At 51.3% G+C, this 17,035-nt stretch overlaps 1 protein-coding gene across 11 annotated transcripts in view; it reads right to left on the bottom strand.

Moving 5' to 3' along the window:
• The window catches only part of tdp1 (tyrosyl-DNA phosphodiesterase 1), a 132,896-nt gene that overhangs the window by 48,795 nt on the left and 67,066 nt on the right, over window positions 1-17,035 (bottom strand). For 7 of the 11 annotated variants that reach the window (XM_072493853.1, XM_072493836.1, XM_072493862.1 and 4 more), the window contains exon 13: window positions 15,939-16,046. The exons of 3 other annotated variants lie outside the window; for them this stretch is intronic. In XM_072493853.1, the coding sequence (XP_072349954.1) occupies window positions 15,939-16,046 (108 nt within the window). Of the gene's footprint in view, window positions 1-15,932; window positions 16,047-17,035 lie in introns of those variants that run through there. One more of the 11 variants, XM_072493918.1, reaches the window with a different exon arrangement.

Genomic DNA, 17,035 nt, shown 5'->3' with positions numbered 1-17,035 from the left:
CAGGGGAGAAAGAGGCCGATGTTCTGGCCTTTGCTTCCCTAATAGCCCGTCGGCGAATACTGCTGGCATGGAGGGACTCAAAACCCCCGAAGACCGAACTATGGCTTTCGGACACGTCAAGTTTTCTGGGCATGGAAAAAATTAAGTTCGCCTTGAGGGGATCTGTACTGGGGTTCGCCCAAAGGTGGCAACCATTCATCGACTTCTTCGCAGGAGAGTGAACGTCAGCAGGGGGGGGAGATTAGAGTAGAGTAGGAGGGATAAATAGATGGGTCGTGTCTAGGGGAGAGGAGCGGGCATGTGCAGTATGGTTGGATTAAAGTATTGGTTTTATATTGATGTTTGCACATTTCTGTTATTTATAACTGTTTACAATGCCAAAAAATACCTCAATAAAATTGTTCGTTAAAAATGTAAGCCTACTTATGACAATAAAGATTATTTATTTATTTATAAATGAGATGTTAAACTGAGGCTCCATCTGCCCTCTCAAAGTGGACGTAAAAGATCGGTGGGCACTAGTTAGAAGAGTAGGGGAGGTACCCCCTCTGCCCCTTCTCCTTAGTCCTGGCCAACATTAATCCATTAATCAACACCCAAAACAGAGGGTCTGATCATTACCATGGTGCGGCCGTGGCAACTTGCAAACTGGCTGCCGTGCTTTCTACACTGCAACAGTGACTCACTGCAAGTGTGCTGAAGGATGTCTGGAGGGTGTTGAAAGAGGCTATATAAATGAAAACGCTTCCTTTCAAGAGGCATCCTGACAGGCAGATGATCGGAGGATGATGAGTGTGTTAGATTGGTGTGTCACGACCAGCCCATGTTAAATGAATCCACGCACAGGAATCCTTCACCCCAACCCCACCCCACCCACCCAAATGAATTTCGGGACCTGGAACATCAGGACCCTCATGGACAACCCCAACAGCACCAGACCTGAACGTCGCACCGCCAACATAGTCTGGGAACTCCGACACCACTGACATCACCCCCCTGAGCGAGACACAACTGGCAGGAGACGGCCAGCTCAAAATAAAAGGTGGCGGATACACCTTCTTCTGGAAAGGCAAACCAGAAGAAGACCCCAAATCTATGGTCGGCTTGCCGTAAAAAGCGAATTGGGTCGGACGTCTCAGTGAACCCTTCTGTTGGGTGAGCGAACGGCTCTCGATCCTACAGCTCACCCTGGCCCAGAAGCAGCACATCGCAGCCGTCACTGCCGGCGCTCCAATCTTAAGACAGGCGAGACGAAAGTGGCACTCTACTCCAGCCTCGACGAATCACTGTCCCGCATCCCAAAGGGAGGCGAGCTGATTCTCCTTGGCGACTTCAATGCCAGAGTTGGGAAGGGCGCAAACCTTTGGAAAGGCCGGGATGGCGTGGGGAAAACAAAGATCATGGGGTCCTCCCCCTGACAAAATGTTCAGCACATGACCTGGTCATCATAATCATCCCCTTCCAAGCACTGGTACCTAATAGACAATATCATCGCCCAGGCAAGGGTCGGCAAAGACATTCACATCACCCAAGCCACGACCAGAACCAACGACTGCTGGACTGACTGTTGACTAATCCACTCTACCACCTCCATCACCCTGGCCCCAAACTGACACAGGCAGAAGAAACTCTGCAGCAGGAGACTCAATGTCGCTGGACTCTGTTATGGGACAGGGTTTAAAAACTCCGTGTATTATGGAGTTCACCTGACCTATAGCTTTTTATGTTGAATTTGGCTAGGATGAGCACAAGAGCCTTCCCTTCAGGTGTGATTCAACAGTCTTCCTAGACCCTTTAATTAAAATAAGTGTTATTCCAAGAACTTAGTTAACATTTATATAATCACACAGCAATCATTTTTATCAATTACAAACATAAAAACACTCCCCAGCTACTGTAATCTATGTATAACACTTAATGAATTCCCACTTAACTGTTCCAATTCAAAAACAAAATCCCATAAACTAAAAAACCCTTTTCAAGGGCGTGGCACAGCACTCTGCATTCTCACTTGAATAAGACTGGCTTTTCCTGAGATTCTGACCCCGTCTCACCAGCAGGTTTAAACCCTTCCGGAAAGCAAACTATATCTCAAAAGCCACCACCAAGATGATTTTTACTGGAACAGATATTTTAAATGAACTAGAGAGAGACAGAACACAAAACACCTCTTTCACCCGTCTGAAACCAAAAACAAACATCACAGAGCCACAGCCCAGCTCCACCCCACACAATGACATCACTGAAGCCATGTGATAAGACAAAAACCTTTCTTAAAGAGACACTCCCATGACAACTCAAAGACCCCGAGAAGAGCTACTCAGTCGACGCCTCACAGCTAACCTGGCGATGAGCCAGAGCCGCAGAACACCCACAGCGCCTGGTCTGCCTTAAAAGCCGCCATAGTCAGCGTCTGCGAGGAGACGCTCGGGCTCTCGACCAGGAAACGCCAAGACTGGCTCGACAGGAACGATCAGGAGGTCCAGGATCTCCTTGACTGGAAGTGCAAGGTGTTCCTGAACTGGCAGCTCCACCAAAACCCGAGTGAGAAGAAACAAACCTACAGGCAACTGAAGGCCGAGGTAAAACAAATAATTCGCGACCTAAAGAAGATGGTGGGTGGAAAGAGGGCAGGAGACTCAGCAACTCGCCGACACTCACAACCACCTACGGTCAGAGTACCCAGGGACCCACCCCATTGAGAGCCAAACATGAAAGACAGAGAGGCAGCCAACGCTCGCTGGAGAGCACTTCGAGGACCTCCTCAACCAAGACAGAGCCTTTGACGCGAGTGTCCTCGACACCTTCCCGCAACTCCCTACCCATCGCCATCTCAGCGCAACGCCAGCTCGCAGTGAGGTCAAAAAAGCCATCCGAAGGCTGACAAGGCCTCTGGCGCAGATGAAATTCCCGCAGAAGTACTAAAATGTGGCGGAGACGCACACCTGACAAGAATCTACAACATCACCCTTGTCATAAAGGAAGAGAGCCATGCCGGGTGATCTCAGAGACGCCTTAATTGTGACCATCCTCAAAAAAGGAGACAGGTCCGACGGCGGAAAGCTTTTAGGGACAGCAGCCAGAAGCAGATTCCATCCCATAAGCCCAAGTCGCATTTCAACCCAGGTCACACATTTGATTTCTGACTTGCTCGAAAACAAATCAGTTTGAGTGCGATACAGGAAAATGTTTAATATTCTATCATCATCCCCGCGTTCCAATAAATTCCTTCCAGCAGAGGGAAATCTGATAGATCGTTCAATCACTCCTTTGTGGAAACAAACCAGGCTGATGTGATTTGGAATTATTATTAATGTCCATTAATTTACCACAGTTTACAGTTTCAACTGGCTGCTTCTGGCAATCTCAAGCAGCAGGGGAAAAGTCCAAAGAGCTTCTGAGCAATAAAACAAGGCGGGGAGAGTCTGGGTTTCGCTGCCCTGCATCCCCACTCCTCCCTTCCCCGGGAGGGGGGCTGTAACCTTTCTCCCCCCCCTTACAGCATTTCGAAAGTCACAACTGAATCTTCTTCTGCCACATTTTCACAGGCAGTGAATTCCCGAACAAGCCACCCTGTTGTATAAAGCCCACACACAACCCGTTCACCAAGACACTGACGCGGGCACCCGGAGATGGGCTCCCAGAGGGAATTATTGGATTATTATCTGACAGGCTACAGGGAGAAGGCAGGAGAGTGGCATTGAAGGGAAAAGAGCTGGGGGGAACGAATAAAGGGGAAGAAGGGCTGGGGAAGAGGGGGAGTGAATGGAACAGAAAGGGAGAGGGAAACAGCCCATGCACACACGCACAGACACACACAGACGGACAGAGGCACAGGGTCAGAGAGGCGTGTTAACACAAACAGTGACGCGAGCAGCGCACACAGACAGATGCGCAGACGTGAGCACACACACAGACAAGTACGCGCACTTGCACAGAGGCACGCGCGCGTGCAGACACGTCCCTGCACAGAGACACGTGCCCACAAACAGACACATGTTGCATGGACACGTGGCCGCACACAGACGAGGGCGCGCAGACACAAGCGCGCGCACAGACACAACTTCGTGGACCCGCACACAGACGCGCGCACATGCACACAGACACGTGTGCACGTGCAAGCAGATGTACGCACACAGATACACGCGCACAGACATGCACCCGCAGACGCGCACGCACATACGCGCGCACTCAAACAAATGCGTGCACACACACACACAGATGTGCATACACACACCGACATGCACACAGACACACACACACATACACACAGACAGGGACATGCACGTACAGGCAGGGACACACACATATGCAGGGACACACAAATGCACAGAGGATAGATAGAGATGCACACAGGCACACACACAGATAGAGATGCAGATGCACACACACACAGAAACACAGACACACACACAGACACAGAGAATAGAGAGAGAAACACACAGGGAATTGACGGAGACACAGAGAATAGACAGACAGACACAGGGACATACACAGACACGCATACACTGCAGGAGGGAGCTGATGAGTGAAATCTTTCATTAACAATTTCAAATTCAATTCTGGGAATAGGAGTTGTATTTTCACACCAGGACACCTATTCAAAGGTCAGGAGCAGCACTTAACACGCTTCCCACCAGTTCCCCTTCCTCCCAAAGGGAAAGTGCTTTCCTCCCTCTCGCCAAACACGAGTTTCGGAACTAAAACGTGATCTATACATTTAATTCGATTTTATTCCGTTATCCCAAAGAGATGCAACAGTTACCAGTGTTCAGGAGCCGTCGCATATTCTGAATCACATTTCTCACCTAAACAGAACTGACGCTTACATTTTAAGCGATCTGGTCTCCATTGATTTTTCAATTGTGCCAACCAAATATATAAAAGCTCGGAGTTCGACGGGAAAAATGTCGCTGACTCTGAACTGGAGTCTGCAGATTCAACAAGACGGGTCTTCACTCCAGATCGACAGATAGCAGAGCGATTTGAGACATGACATGTGGTAAAAGCGCAGCATTTGTCATTTCTTAAATAAGGAACTGAATGAAAGAACGATTATTTTTCACTAAATGCAAGAACAACTTATCTTGAACAATTCTGGTGTGCTTGTCACATGACCGGAAAATTGGGAGGAGCCCTCTGGAGATGCTTGGGCTCTGGCGAGCTCTGGTTGGAAAAGCCCCAGCCTAGGGCTTGCTTGTGCTTTGCTGGCCCCTTCGCAACACCAAGAGTGAAGAGGCTGGTGAGAGGGACGAGCCCAGCTCATTCCTCGCAAACAGGAAAGTTCAAACATAATCACAGAATTGTTACTGCGCAGGAGGAGGCCATTCGGCCCGCCGTGTCTGCACCGACTCTCCAAACGAGCATCATGACTTGGGGCCATTCCCCTGCCTTTTCCCCTTGCACGTTGTTGCAATTCAAATGATCATCTGATGCCCTCTGGAATACCTCGATTGAACCTGCCTCCGCACTTCCAGGCCCTGCGTCCCAGGCCCCAAAACGAGTGTGGAAAAGTTTTTTTCCCTCACGTCACATTTGCTTCTTTTAAATCTGTGCGCTCTCATTCTCGATCCTTTTACGAGCTGGAACAGTTACTCCATCGACCTCCCCAGTGTGGAATTCCCCCCCCCCACCCACCCCCCTTGTCCACCAGCAGGATCTCATTCATTCCACTCCCAGCACGGGAGAAAAAGCCCGCGCTTCCCAGCTCCGGCCCCGCCCCTTTAGCCCTAAACGCAGGAAAAAAGCCCGCGCTTCACACTCGCCTGGCCCCGCCTCCCCTGGCGCAGCTCCCTTTCCACCCGGGTCCACTACCCCCCAACTCAGGCCTCCCCGCCTGGCCCCACTTCCCCTGGCGCAGCTCCCTTTCCACCCGGTCCACTACCCCCCAACTCAGGCCTCCACCACCCCCCCCCCCCCCCCCCCCCCCCACACCCCCCACCCCCCGCTGGGCAACATCTCCCCTACCGACCATCAACACCCCAAGCAGTTTACCTACCCCCCACCCCCAATAGCCCACCCGGCGGCCCTAATCAAAACAATGCCCAATCAACCCCCAAAAATCAAAGAACACCCCTCAAAACACAACCCAACAATCCCTCATCCATGACCCTTAGTCCGAGTCCAGTTTTCCAGCCTGAACAAAGGCCCACGCCTCCTCCGGGGACTCAAAATAATGTTGTTGATCCTTATAGGTGACCCATAGATGCGCCGGCTGCAGCATACCAAACTTCACCCCCTTCCTGTGCAGCACTGCCTTCGCCCGGTTGTACCCGGCCCTCTTCTTCGCCACCTCCGCGCTCCAATCCTGGTAGATCCAGACCTCTGCGTTCTCCCACCCGCTGCTCCGCTCCTTCTTGGCCCACCTTAACACACACTCTCGATCAGCAAACCGGTTGCAACTGCATAAGCCCCGCCCGTGGCGGCTCGCTGGGCTTGGGCCTCCCTTGCCAGCACCCGGTGGGCCCCCTCCAGCTCCAAGGGCCCCTGAAAGGCCCCCTGCTCCCATAAGCGAATTCAGCATGGTGACCACGCAGGCCCCCACGTCCGATCCTTCCAGCTCCTCGGGGAGACCCAGCATCCGCAGGTTTTTCCGCCTCGACGGGTTCTCCAGCTCCTCGAACCTCGCCTGCCATTTCTTGTGGAGCGCCTCGTGCGCCTCCACCTTCACCGCCAGGCCCAGGTTCCTCCGAGACCTTCTGCCGGACCTCCCGGATCGCCGCCCCCTGGGCCGTCTGGGTCTCCAGCAGCTTATCAATTGAAGCCTTCATCGGCTCCAGCAGCTCTGCTTTCAGTTCCTTAAAACAGCGCTGGAGAAGCTCCCGCTGCTCTCGCGCCCACTGCCTCCACGCTGCCTGGTCTCCGCCCGCCGCCATCTTGGTCCTCCTCCCTCGCATCTTTCTTTGCTTCAATGCCACTTTTAAACTCGCCTCACTCCTGGTCCAATCCATACACTATCGGGGGAATGTTGTTGTCCCCTTCCCACACCGGGAAACGTCGAACAAGCGACGTTACGGACCCTAAAAAAGAGCCCAAAAGTCTGTTTTTAGCGGGAGCTGCTGAACGTGCGACTTAGCTCCGCTTAGCCGCAACCGGAAGTCGCCCCCTGATCTTCTTAAAACATCATCGGATCTTTTACATTTTAAAACATGAATTAATGGGGTTGGTGTCACTGGCGAGGCCGGCATTTATTGTCCATCCCTAATTGCCCTCGAGAAGGTGGTGGGTAAACTGCCTTCTTGAACCGCTGCAGCCCATGTGGTGCAGGTACATCCACAGTGCTGGTAGGGTGATGGTGGCGGGGTAGTGGTATTATCACTGGACCCATATCCACTGGCATTCCAGGGAAATGCTTGGAGCACTCGGTTCCAATCCCACCAGGGCAGATGGGGAAATTTCAATTTGATGAGAATCTGGACTTAGAGGTCTAACGATGACCATGAAACCATTGTCGATTGTCATAAAAACCCAACTGATGGGCAGCACGGTGGCGCAGTGGTTAGCACTGCAGTCTCACAGCGCTGAGGTCCCAGGTTCGATCCCGGCTCTGGGTCCCTGTCCGTGTGGAGTTTGCACATTCTCCCCGTGTTTGCGTGGGTTTCGCCCCCACAACCCAAAGATGTGCAGGGTAGGTGGATTGGCCACACTAAATTGCTCCTTAATTTAAAAAATGAATTGGGTACTCTAAATTTAAATAAAATAATTTTTAAATAAAAACCCAACTGGTTCACGAACGTACTTCCCTTTAGGGAATCTTGAACGGCACGGATAGCACAGTGGTTAGCACCGCTGCTTCACAGCTCCATGGTCCCAGGTTCGATTATTCCCGGCTTGGGTCACTGTCTGTGCGGAGTCTGCACATCCTCCCCGTGTGTGCGTGGGTTTCCTCCGGGTGCACCGGTTTCCTCCCACAAGTCCCGAAAGACGTGCTGTTAGGTGAATTGGGCATTCTGAATTCTCCCTCCATGTCCCCGAAAAGGCGCCGGAGTGTGGCGACTAGGGGCTTTTCACAGTAACTTCATTACAGTGTTAACACAAGCCTACTTGGGACAACGATAAAGATTATTATCTGCCGTTCCTTTCCTGATATGACCTACATGTGACCCCAGGCACGGCAATCTGGTTGTCCCTTAACTGCCTTCTTGAAGTGGCACGCCACTCAGTTCAAGGGCAATTCGGGATGGGCCATAAATGCTGCCCAGCCGGCGACATCCACATCCCATAAATGGATTTTTAAAAGTTCCAGGACTTAAGACAGCGGTTCCAACAAATAGTTCTAAGTCAGGATGGTTGGTGAGTCGGAGGGGAACTTGCAAATGGTGGTCTTCCCGTGCATCCGCTGCCCTTGTCCATCCATCCGAGCAGGCAGAAGGTGCCTCTGACAGTGCAGCGCTCCTTCAATACTGCACAGGAGTGAGTGTCAGCTCGGAGAGTCACGCTCGAGTCCTGCACATGGGACTTGAACCCACGCCCTTGTGACTTCATGGCGAGCAACCGTCTGATGGTCTGGCGAATACAGGGGGTATTAATATTTGGGATCAAATGGGCTGCCTCAGGACAAGAGGAGCTCAGGACAAAGGGAGCAGCTTAGCAAATAAATAAAGGCAGAGGGAGAAAGAAACAGAATTGCTCGTGCATCACATTTATCCCAAACCATATATTTAGAAATGAGATTTAAATTACCTTCTATTTCAGATGACAATGAATGTTTAGAGGGTCTAATACTATGAATTTAGCACGCACACACACACACACACACACACACACACAAACCAGCTCACTGATGGTTGTGATGGGGATTCGGTCTGACAGAACAGTAAATGAATAAGGGAGTTAATATGCCGAGTTGCCTGTTCAGCTTTCCTTCACAGCAACCTCATTTTGCCTCCCACTGCTTCAAGCATCTGCCTGGATGGCGAGAACCGTCACTTTGATTAGATTTGCATTGGCACTCGGCAATTCAACATCTTCCAGAAGGTTCTAAGTCAGCGGCACGCTGTGCTCGGATGACAGTGTGGAGCCTGAAGTGGCCGTTCTTCCGTGTCGCTCCCCTGGCGTGTCCCCCGCGCAGGCAGCTTTTCACTTTAAGTAAGATACGAGCGATGGCGGCCACAGCAACAAGAGGCAGGGCTCTGTACCAAACACGCAACACTTAAAATTCCAACCTTCACCCAGCCAGTCCGGATAAGCCACCTGTCCCACTCAGACGCTCCGGCATGAAAGACCCCTATTTCGAAGACCAGGAGGAGAGCTCTCCTTGCCGACCCGGACGATGTCCAGCTTTCAACCAAAAACAGGTTGCCTGGTCGTTTATCTCATTGCCGTTGGCTTGGGAGCTTGCTGTCCACCTGCCGGGTTTCCTACATTCCAACAGCGACTACCCTTGAAAACGTACACCTCAGGTTGTGGAAGGGGCTTACAGAAACGCAAAGTGCAATCCAGTGGACCTCCGAGAGGTGTGAATACAAATGTCATGAATAAAGTACAGCGAGAAGTCTTACAACACCAGGTTAAAGTCCAACAGGCTTTTGTTTCAAACACTAGCTTTCGGAGCACTGCTCCTCCCTCAGGTGAACCCGAGGAAGGAGCAGCGCTCCGAAAGCTAGTGTTTGAAACAAACCTGTTGGACTTTAACCTGGTGTTGTCAGACTTCTTACTGTGCCCACCCCAGTCCAACGCCGGCATCTCCACATCATGAATAAAGTAAACATAGATCATTACTTCACGGGAAGGAGGGGGGGGGGATGGTAGGGCAGTGGTAATACTGCAGGACCAGCACTCCAGAGGCCCCAGGCGAATCCTCTAGGGAACAACGGTTCAAATCCCACCAACGACAGCTGGTGGATTCAGCAATGGCCACCACAAATTTTCGCCAATTCTCGTAAAACCCCATCTGCTTCACTAGTAGCGCAGCGATAATGTCACTGGACTAATAATCCAAGGCCCAGGCCAATGCTTTGGGGACCTGGGTTCAAATCCCATTATGGAAACTACTGGAATTTCCATTCGGCTGACGAATCTGAAATGTAAAGTTCATTTCAGAATTGGTAACCATGACGACTTAAAAAAAAAATCAGCTGAAGTAGGGGCTGGTTTAGCTCACTGGGCTAAATCGCTGGCTTTTAAAGCAGACCAAGGCAGGCCAGCAGCACGGTTCGATTCCCGTATCAGCCTCCCCGAACTGGCGGCGGAATGTGGCGACTAGCGGCTTTTCACAGTAACTTCATTTGAAGCCTACTTGTGACAATAAGCGATTTTCATTTCAAAAGTACTGGAGGCAAACACTTCAGGACAATAACATGCAGCATTTACATAGATGGCGCCGTCCATAGGGTCAAACGTCCCAAGGCATTTTGTAGGAGCATTATCAAACGAGGTTGGATGCGAACCACATAACCGAGGCACTGGGACAAGTAATCAATGGTTATAGACTTTTAAGAAGCGTCTTTAAGAGAAAAGAGGTGCAGAGGCTCGGGGAGCACATCCCAGGCCTTGCCAACGGAGGGCAGTACTGCCAATGTGATGCGGTGGAAATCGAGGATGCTCTCAGTAGGTGAAGGTTGGAAGAGTAGAGAATCTCAGACGGTTGTTGGGCTGGAGGGGGCCACAGAGGGAGGCAGAGGGGGGTGGGGGGGAGGATTGGAAAACAAGGGGGATAATGTTAAGTGTTGAGGCATTGCTTCACGGGAGCCAATACAATTCAGCGAGCATGGGGGCTTGTGGGGGGGGGGGGGGGGGGGGCGGAGGAGGTTGATGGGAGCTGGGGTTAGAATTCCCTGTGGATGACAGGCGGTGGGGGGGGGGGGGGGGGGGGGGGCAGAGTGCAGGTGTGTGGCTGGAGCAGTATTATACGGTTTTACTGGATGCACGGGGCTAAGCCGGCCACATGATCGTACTCGACTGTGTTGATCTCAGTGAACGGTAAGATAGCAAATCTCGGCGTGGCCAGCCCCGAACCAAACCCCCCTCGCAACGTTTACTATCGATCAGGACGAAAGCTGGAACCAAACTGAAAACAGAATCATTTCCCCCAAACCGGGCCTTTGATGAGGCCGCAGCGCCGTGGGCGAGGTGCCGCAGGAACGTTGCTGCTCCTCATTTTGCTGGGCGAGTGGGTGAGTGACGTGGGAAGCATTAATCAGTTTTCGAGCTGTGAACTATAATTCCCCTGTTCTTCTTCTGCACACCGAGTAAAATCAGCTCCAGGCAATCAGAAGCGATTGCTGTTTACGGCCCTTGCGACCTGCAATCCCAGAAATGTGTTATTTTCTCAAACACGTCAATACTGCAGAGAGAGGTAACGATGGTATTAAGTGCCCACCACCTAATCAACACTTGGGAGGTTTCACAACAACAGAAGCGGCAAGAGTTATTCGGCTCCCCCGGCACACACAATCTCCTCAGGCGCCATTTCCTTTGTGCAATCTGACGGGTACACCGAGGTCATTAAGGAGCAGCCATGGGAACAGGAGGAGGCCATTCAGCCCCTCACTCCTGCTCCGCCATTCAATTAGAGTGGTTACTGACAGGCCGGATGCTGAGCGGATGTTTCCTCTTGTGGAAGAATCCAGAACTAAGGGTCACTCTTCAAAAACGAGGGGTCGCCCATTTAAAACAGAGACGAGGGAAACCTTTTCCCCCCTCGGAGGGTGGTGAGTCTCTGGAACTGTCTTCCTCAAACAGCAGGGGAGGCAGATGCTTTGAATATCTTGAAGGCAGAGGTCGATAGATTCGCGATTAACAAGAGGGGGGGTGAAAGGTTATCGGGGGGGGGGGGGGGGGGGGGAGGGCAGGATTGTGGGGTTGAGATTACAAACAGATCAGCTGTGATCCCACTGAATGGTGGGGCAGGGTAGAGGGGCCGAGTGGCCTACCCCTGCTCCTAATTGGTGTGTTCATACGTCTGTTCGGATGGCTAATCCCGATCATCCCTCTGCCTATCCGTCTTGGTTCTGTATCCATGCATACCCCCATCGCAAAAAAAAAACCTACCAATCTCCTTGTAACTTAACACTTTTGTGGGAAGGTAGCTCACAGGCACTCCAGACTGATGGGCATGCTCCTTTCCCTTCCCGCGAAAGACATGCGTGAACCAATTACATTGAATTTACAGCAGAGAAACAGGCCATTCGACCCAGCTGGTCCATGCTGGTCTTGATGCCTCACATGAGCCCCTTCCCACTCTCTAAGTCATCCCCGATTATCAATATAACTTGCTATGTCTTGTTCCCTCAGTTACATATCTGGTGTCTCCTTGAATGCATCAATGCTGCTCACCTCTGTCACTCCCTGTGGCAGCGAGCTCCACATTCTCACCTCTCTCCGGGGAACAAAGTTCCTCCTTTATTCCCCGTCGGATTTATTAGTGGCTGTTTTATATTTATGGCCCATAGTTCCAGCTACCCCCATGAGTGGGAATATCTTCACTGCGTCTCGCCTTTGCAAACCTTTTCATAATTTTAAAAGGCCTCCCACAGGCCACCCCTCAAGTCTCCTCTTTTCAAAGGAAAGAGCTTCAAGCCTGTTCAATCTTGCCTGATGGGCACGGCATCAGGGGAAGAGACATCAAACAGACTGCAATTGTTCTCATTACACACAACTCATGAAGTACAAGTCACACAGCGAGGACTGAATTCAATGACAGTAGCACATCATCTCCGATAGCGATCGATTGCTCCCTCTGAGAGGGAATAGCATGGAGTTGTACAGGAATACAATGCCAGGTGTCCCATCACGGAAACAGGAAGCAAAATATAGATATCTACATCAGCCTGGCTACTTTATCAAATTGTTTATTTTCAAAAACGGACAATGACTTTACCCCAACAGGCCAAGATGGGAGTGACCGATACCCACCTTCCAATCTTCGGAAAACCAGCCCAGACCTCGCTATCCTTAAAGAGACGGTGATGCCTCCTGCAACTGCAGAAGATAAGTGCACTAACAACCCTTTACATTTCTACGGCAGAGCTCTGGGCCAAGGAGATGGTCCGTCTGCAAGGCCAAGAGGGGCCCATTCCAGACCTGGGAGAAAAAAAAAACATCCGTTGTCCAAAGCCCAGGAGAGGAAATGGGATGTCTGTCACGTGACCTTCACCAAGCTGCTACAATATGTAATGTTGCCATGCGGACCTGGACCCAGACAGTGAACCGTTTTAACCACTGTAATTGGCAAAGTGCAAAGGGGCGGATAGGAGGGACCCGTTCCTGTGGCGTTTTGTCCCTGTGTAAAATAAACCAACCGTCTTATTTTCCCATGGCCTTGATAAATTGCCCTTAGTGACCAAAATTGCCCTTAGTGTTGGGTGGGGTTACTGGGTTATGGGGATAGGGTGGAGGTGTTGACCTTGGGTAGGGTGCTCTTTCCAAGAGCCGGTGCAGACTCGATGGGCCGAATGGCCTCCTTCTGCACTGTAAATTCTGTGAAAATCTATGATTAATCTAGGACAAAGGTTCGGCACAACATCGTGGGCCGAAGGGCCTGTTCTGTGCTGTATTTTTCTATGTTCTATGCCTCGTGTTCGGGGTCATTAATCAGATTATTTCACTCCAAACTGACGGGTTGGGGAAAACATGCCACCAGTTATAAAACGGGAAATCAAAAATACCTTTTTGTGAATGGGCGGAAAACGAGGAGAGAAATCGGGGCTGTTTAAATTAACTGCCCCTCCTGTCCGGAAGAGGCAAACGCAGGAACGTTTACTCAGCAACTCAATCATGCGCGGGGGAGCAATTGGCATTGAGCATTTTACATGGAGTGTGTTTACATGTTCGGATCGAGGGCTTGCAGTCGCTCAGCGGGAATCCCTCTCGCCTCTCAGTCACAAGACTCTGGTTTTCAGGTCCCAGCCAGGGTTTGAGGACAAAGACCGACACGGACACTCCGGTGCAGTGTTGAGGGAGTACTGCACTGTTGGAGGTGCCCCCTTATCAATGAGATATTAAACCGAGGCCTCAGCTGCTTGCTCAGGTGGCCGCTGAAGATTTCACGCCACTGCTTTGACGAGGAGCAGGGGAGACCCCACCAGTGTCCTCGCCAAGCTTCCTCTCTCAAGCAACACTGCAAGAAAATGATCATCTGGTCGGGGTCACATTGCCGTTTGTGGGATCTTGCTGTGGGCAAATTGGTTGCTGCGCTTCAGGTGGCACAGTGGCTAGCACTGCTGCCTCACAGTGCCAGGCTCCCGGGTTCAATTCTGATCCCGCGTGACTGTGTGGAGTTTGTACGTTCTCCCAGTGTCTGCGTGGGTTTCCTCCGGGTGCCCCCCTCGTATCCAGGGATGTGTGGGTTAGATGGGGCTACGGGGATAGGGTGAGGTAGGGAGCTCTTTCAGAGGGCCGGTGCTGATTCGATGGGCCAAAAGGCCTCATTCTGCACTGTAGGGATTCTATGAAAAGCACAATGGCTTCAAAAAGAATATCATTGGCTGACACATACATTTAGATGTCGGGAGGTCGTGAAAAGCGCAACATTAAGAAATGCTGGACGTTTCCTTCTTTTTTCCAATTAAGGGGCAATTTAGCGTGGCCAATCCACCTACCCTGCATGTCTTTGAGATGTGGGGGCGAAACCCACACAGGCACGGGGAGAGTCGGCACGGACAGTGACCCAGAGCTGGGATCGAACCTGGGACCTCAGCGCCGTGAGGCAGCAATGCTAACCCACTGCGCCACCGTGCTGACCTTCTGGTCGCTTCCTTCTAACGTGCAACATCAGTATTTCACTGTCGGTCACCTTTCCTTACGCTCCGACTCCTACGACCCTCAGTGTTAGCCACAATCGTCTGAGAGTCTGGACTGCAGAGGGCATCATGGACAAGCTTGGTCCCAATTCTCACTCGAGGTGCCAGGGCTTCACACTCCGATCGCCATTCGGTGAGGCGCACCGTCCCCATGGCGACTGCTCGTGGCGGGACGCTGTACAAGGAAAGATTTGGGCTTGGCTTTGATCTCTGGGAAATGGCACGCCAGCATTCACTCTTCGGGTTCACGCACAAAGAACAGACAGTTGGGTACAGGGAGGACATGGCTGAGGTGGGGGGGATGGGGGTAATGGCGGAGATTAAAGGGTCGATGGGACATTGCGGCAGCTCAACTCACCCAGAATAATGAATCCAACTTTTATGGGCTGACTATTTTCACTTTGAAAAGATGTAAGCAAATAGAGAAGGACTTGCAATTATAAATGTTGCACCTTTCCCAAACCTCAGAATATGGAGAGTGGGAGAAGCAGAGACAACCCATGTTTCAAAGGATGGCCACGAGTGGAAAATAGACTTGCAGGGATGGTGCAGAGGAATAAGATCCACTGGATTCCTCTCGAGAGGCAACAGAAGCTCATTGGCCTCCTCCAGGGTCAAAACACCTTTGGCTTTGAGGCTCACAGCACTTTACAGACAGTGAAGTAATATCGACCTGTAGTCAGCGTTGTAAGGCAGGAAAGACGTCAGCCAATTCGTACACAGCAAGATCCCACAACAAGGTGAAATATTACCAGGAAATCCGATTTTAATGATGTTGGTTGAGGGATACATATTGACCGGGGGGGGGTAGAGACAACAGGTGCTGTGGGATCTTCTTCCTTGTGTCCAGCCTAGAGTTCAATGTCTCGACTGAAAGGGGGCACCTCAGATAGCGCAGCGCAGAGCGTCACCCTGGATTGTGTGCTTTGATCTCTGAAACGAACCTTAAACCCGGGATCTTCTGAACTCTTGAGGCGAGAGAATGGCCCAGTAAACCATGGCCGACGGAGATATCACTTGCAGGAGGGGTCGAAATTCTCCCTCAGTGTACCCGGACAGGTGCCGGAGCGTGGCGACGAGGGCTTTTAACAGTAACTTCATTGCAGTGTTAATGTAAGCCTACTTGTGACACTAATAAAGATTATTATTATAACGTTCTCGTATCTTCTATTGACGTGGACCAGGAAGGCCTCTCACCTTGTGACTGCGAACCACGCGAGCTCTCCGAAGTCTGGCGAAGCCCTCATGTACGTCTTGATGTGGGGCATGGCCCGGCTCCGACCTGTGCCCTCAGCAGACCAGCGACTGTGGAGGACACATGGGAGGAAAGCGCAAGTCAATTCAGTGTCCCCGAAACACAAACCAGTGACAGCCGCATGCAAGAGACGGAGTGTCGCACTTACCACGGAGATTAAATCAAAAAATCACAAAGCTCAGGAAGGATTCAAAGAAACTTTACCATCGGGAGGCCATTCAGCCCAGTGTCTCTGTGCTAACAATTGATCTCCTCCACACCAGGAACAGCTTCTGCTTATTAGAAGACTTTTGTTAAATTATCCCTTGACCTTCATACAAAAATTTAAATTAGGAGTAGGCCATTCAGCCCCTCCAGTCATCAGTCTGCAAAGGACAGAGCTCCGTGTGTTCATATATGTGCTTCTAGCATGTGTAAACGAGCGGCACTGTGAGCCCTTTGCAGACAGACGGAACATGTCTCTGCATATTGTGCCTTTTTTAACGGAACAAAAGCTTAGGGAACAGCCATTCCCTGGTTCATTCCGTACAGCGGTTAGCACAGTTGCTTCACAGCGCCAGGGTCCCAGGTTCGATTCCCGGCTTGGGTCACTGTCTGTGCGGAGTCTGCACGTTCTCCCCGTATCTGCGTGGGTTTCCTCCGGGTGTTCCGGTTTCCTCCCACAAGTCCCGAAAGACGTGCTGTTAGGTAATTTGGACATTCTGAATTCTCCTTCGGTGCACCCGAACAGGCGCCGGAGTGTGGCGACTAGGGGCTTTTCACAGTAACTTCATTGCAGTGTTAATGGTAATGGACCAGAGCCAACCTGCACAGTTTAAGTCTGAAAGAAGCTGGGCAGTTAACTGTTCCATGCTGCATTCTTCACGGCATGGCTCCGCCAATCGTAGTCCACTTGCCAACCAATCAGCACTCTCTTCTCATGCAGCATAAATTGTTTCCGTTACCATAGAATCCGACAGTGCAGGAGGCCATTCGGCCCATCGAGTCTGCACCGACCCTCTGAAAAAGCACCATACCCGAGCTCACTCCCCCACAACCC

The sequence above is a fragment of the Scyliorhinus torazame genome, chromosome 2 (genome assembly GCF_047496885.1).
Source record: "Scyliorhinus torazame isolate Kashiwa2021f chromosome 2, sScyTor2.1, whole genome shotgun sequence".
Lineage (NCBI taxonomy): Eukaryota > Metazoa > Chordata > Chondrichthyes > Carcharhiniformes > Scyliorhinidae > Scyliorhinus > Scyliorhinus torazame.
The sequence above is the reverse complement of the archived record's forward strand: the minus strand, read 5'-3'. Positions and strand labels throughout refer to the sequence as shown.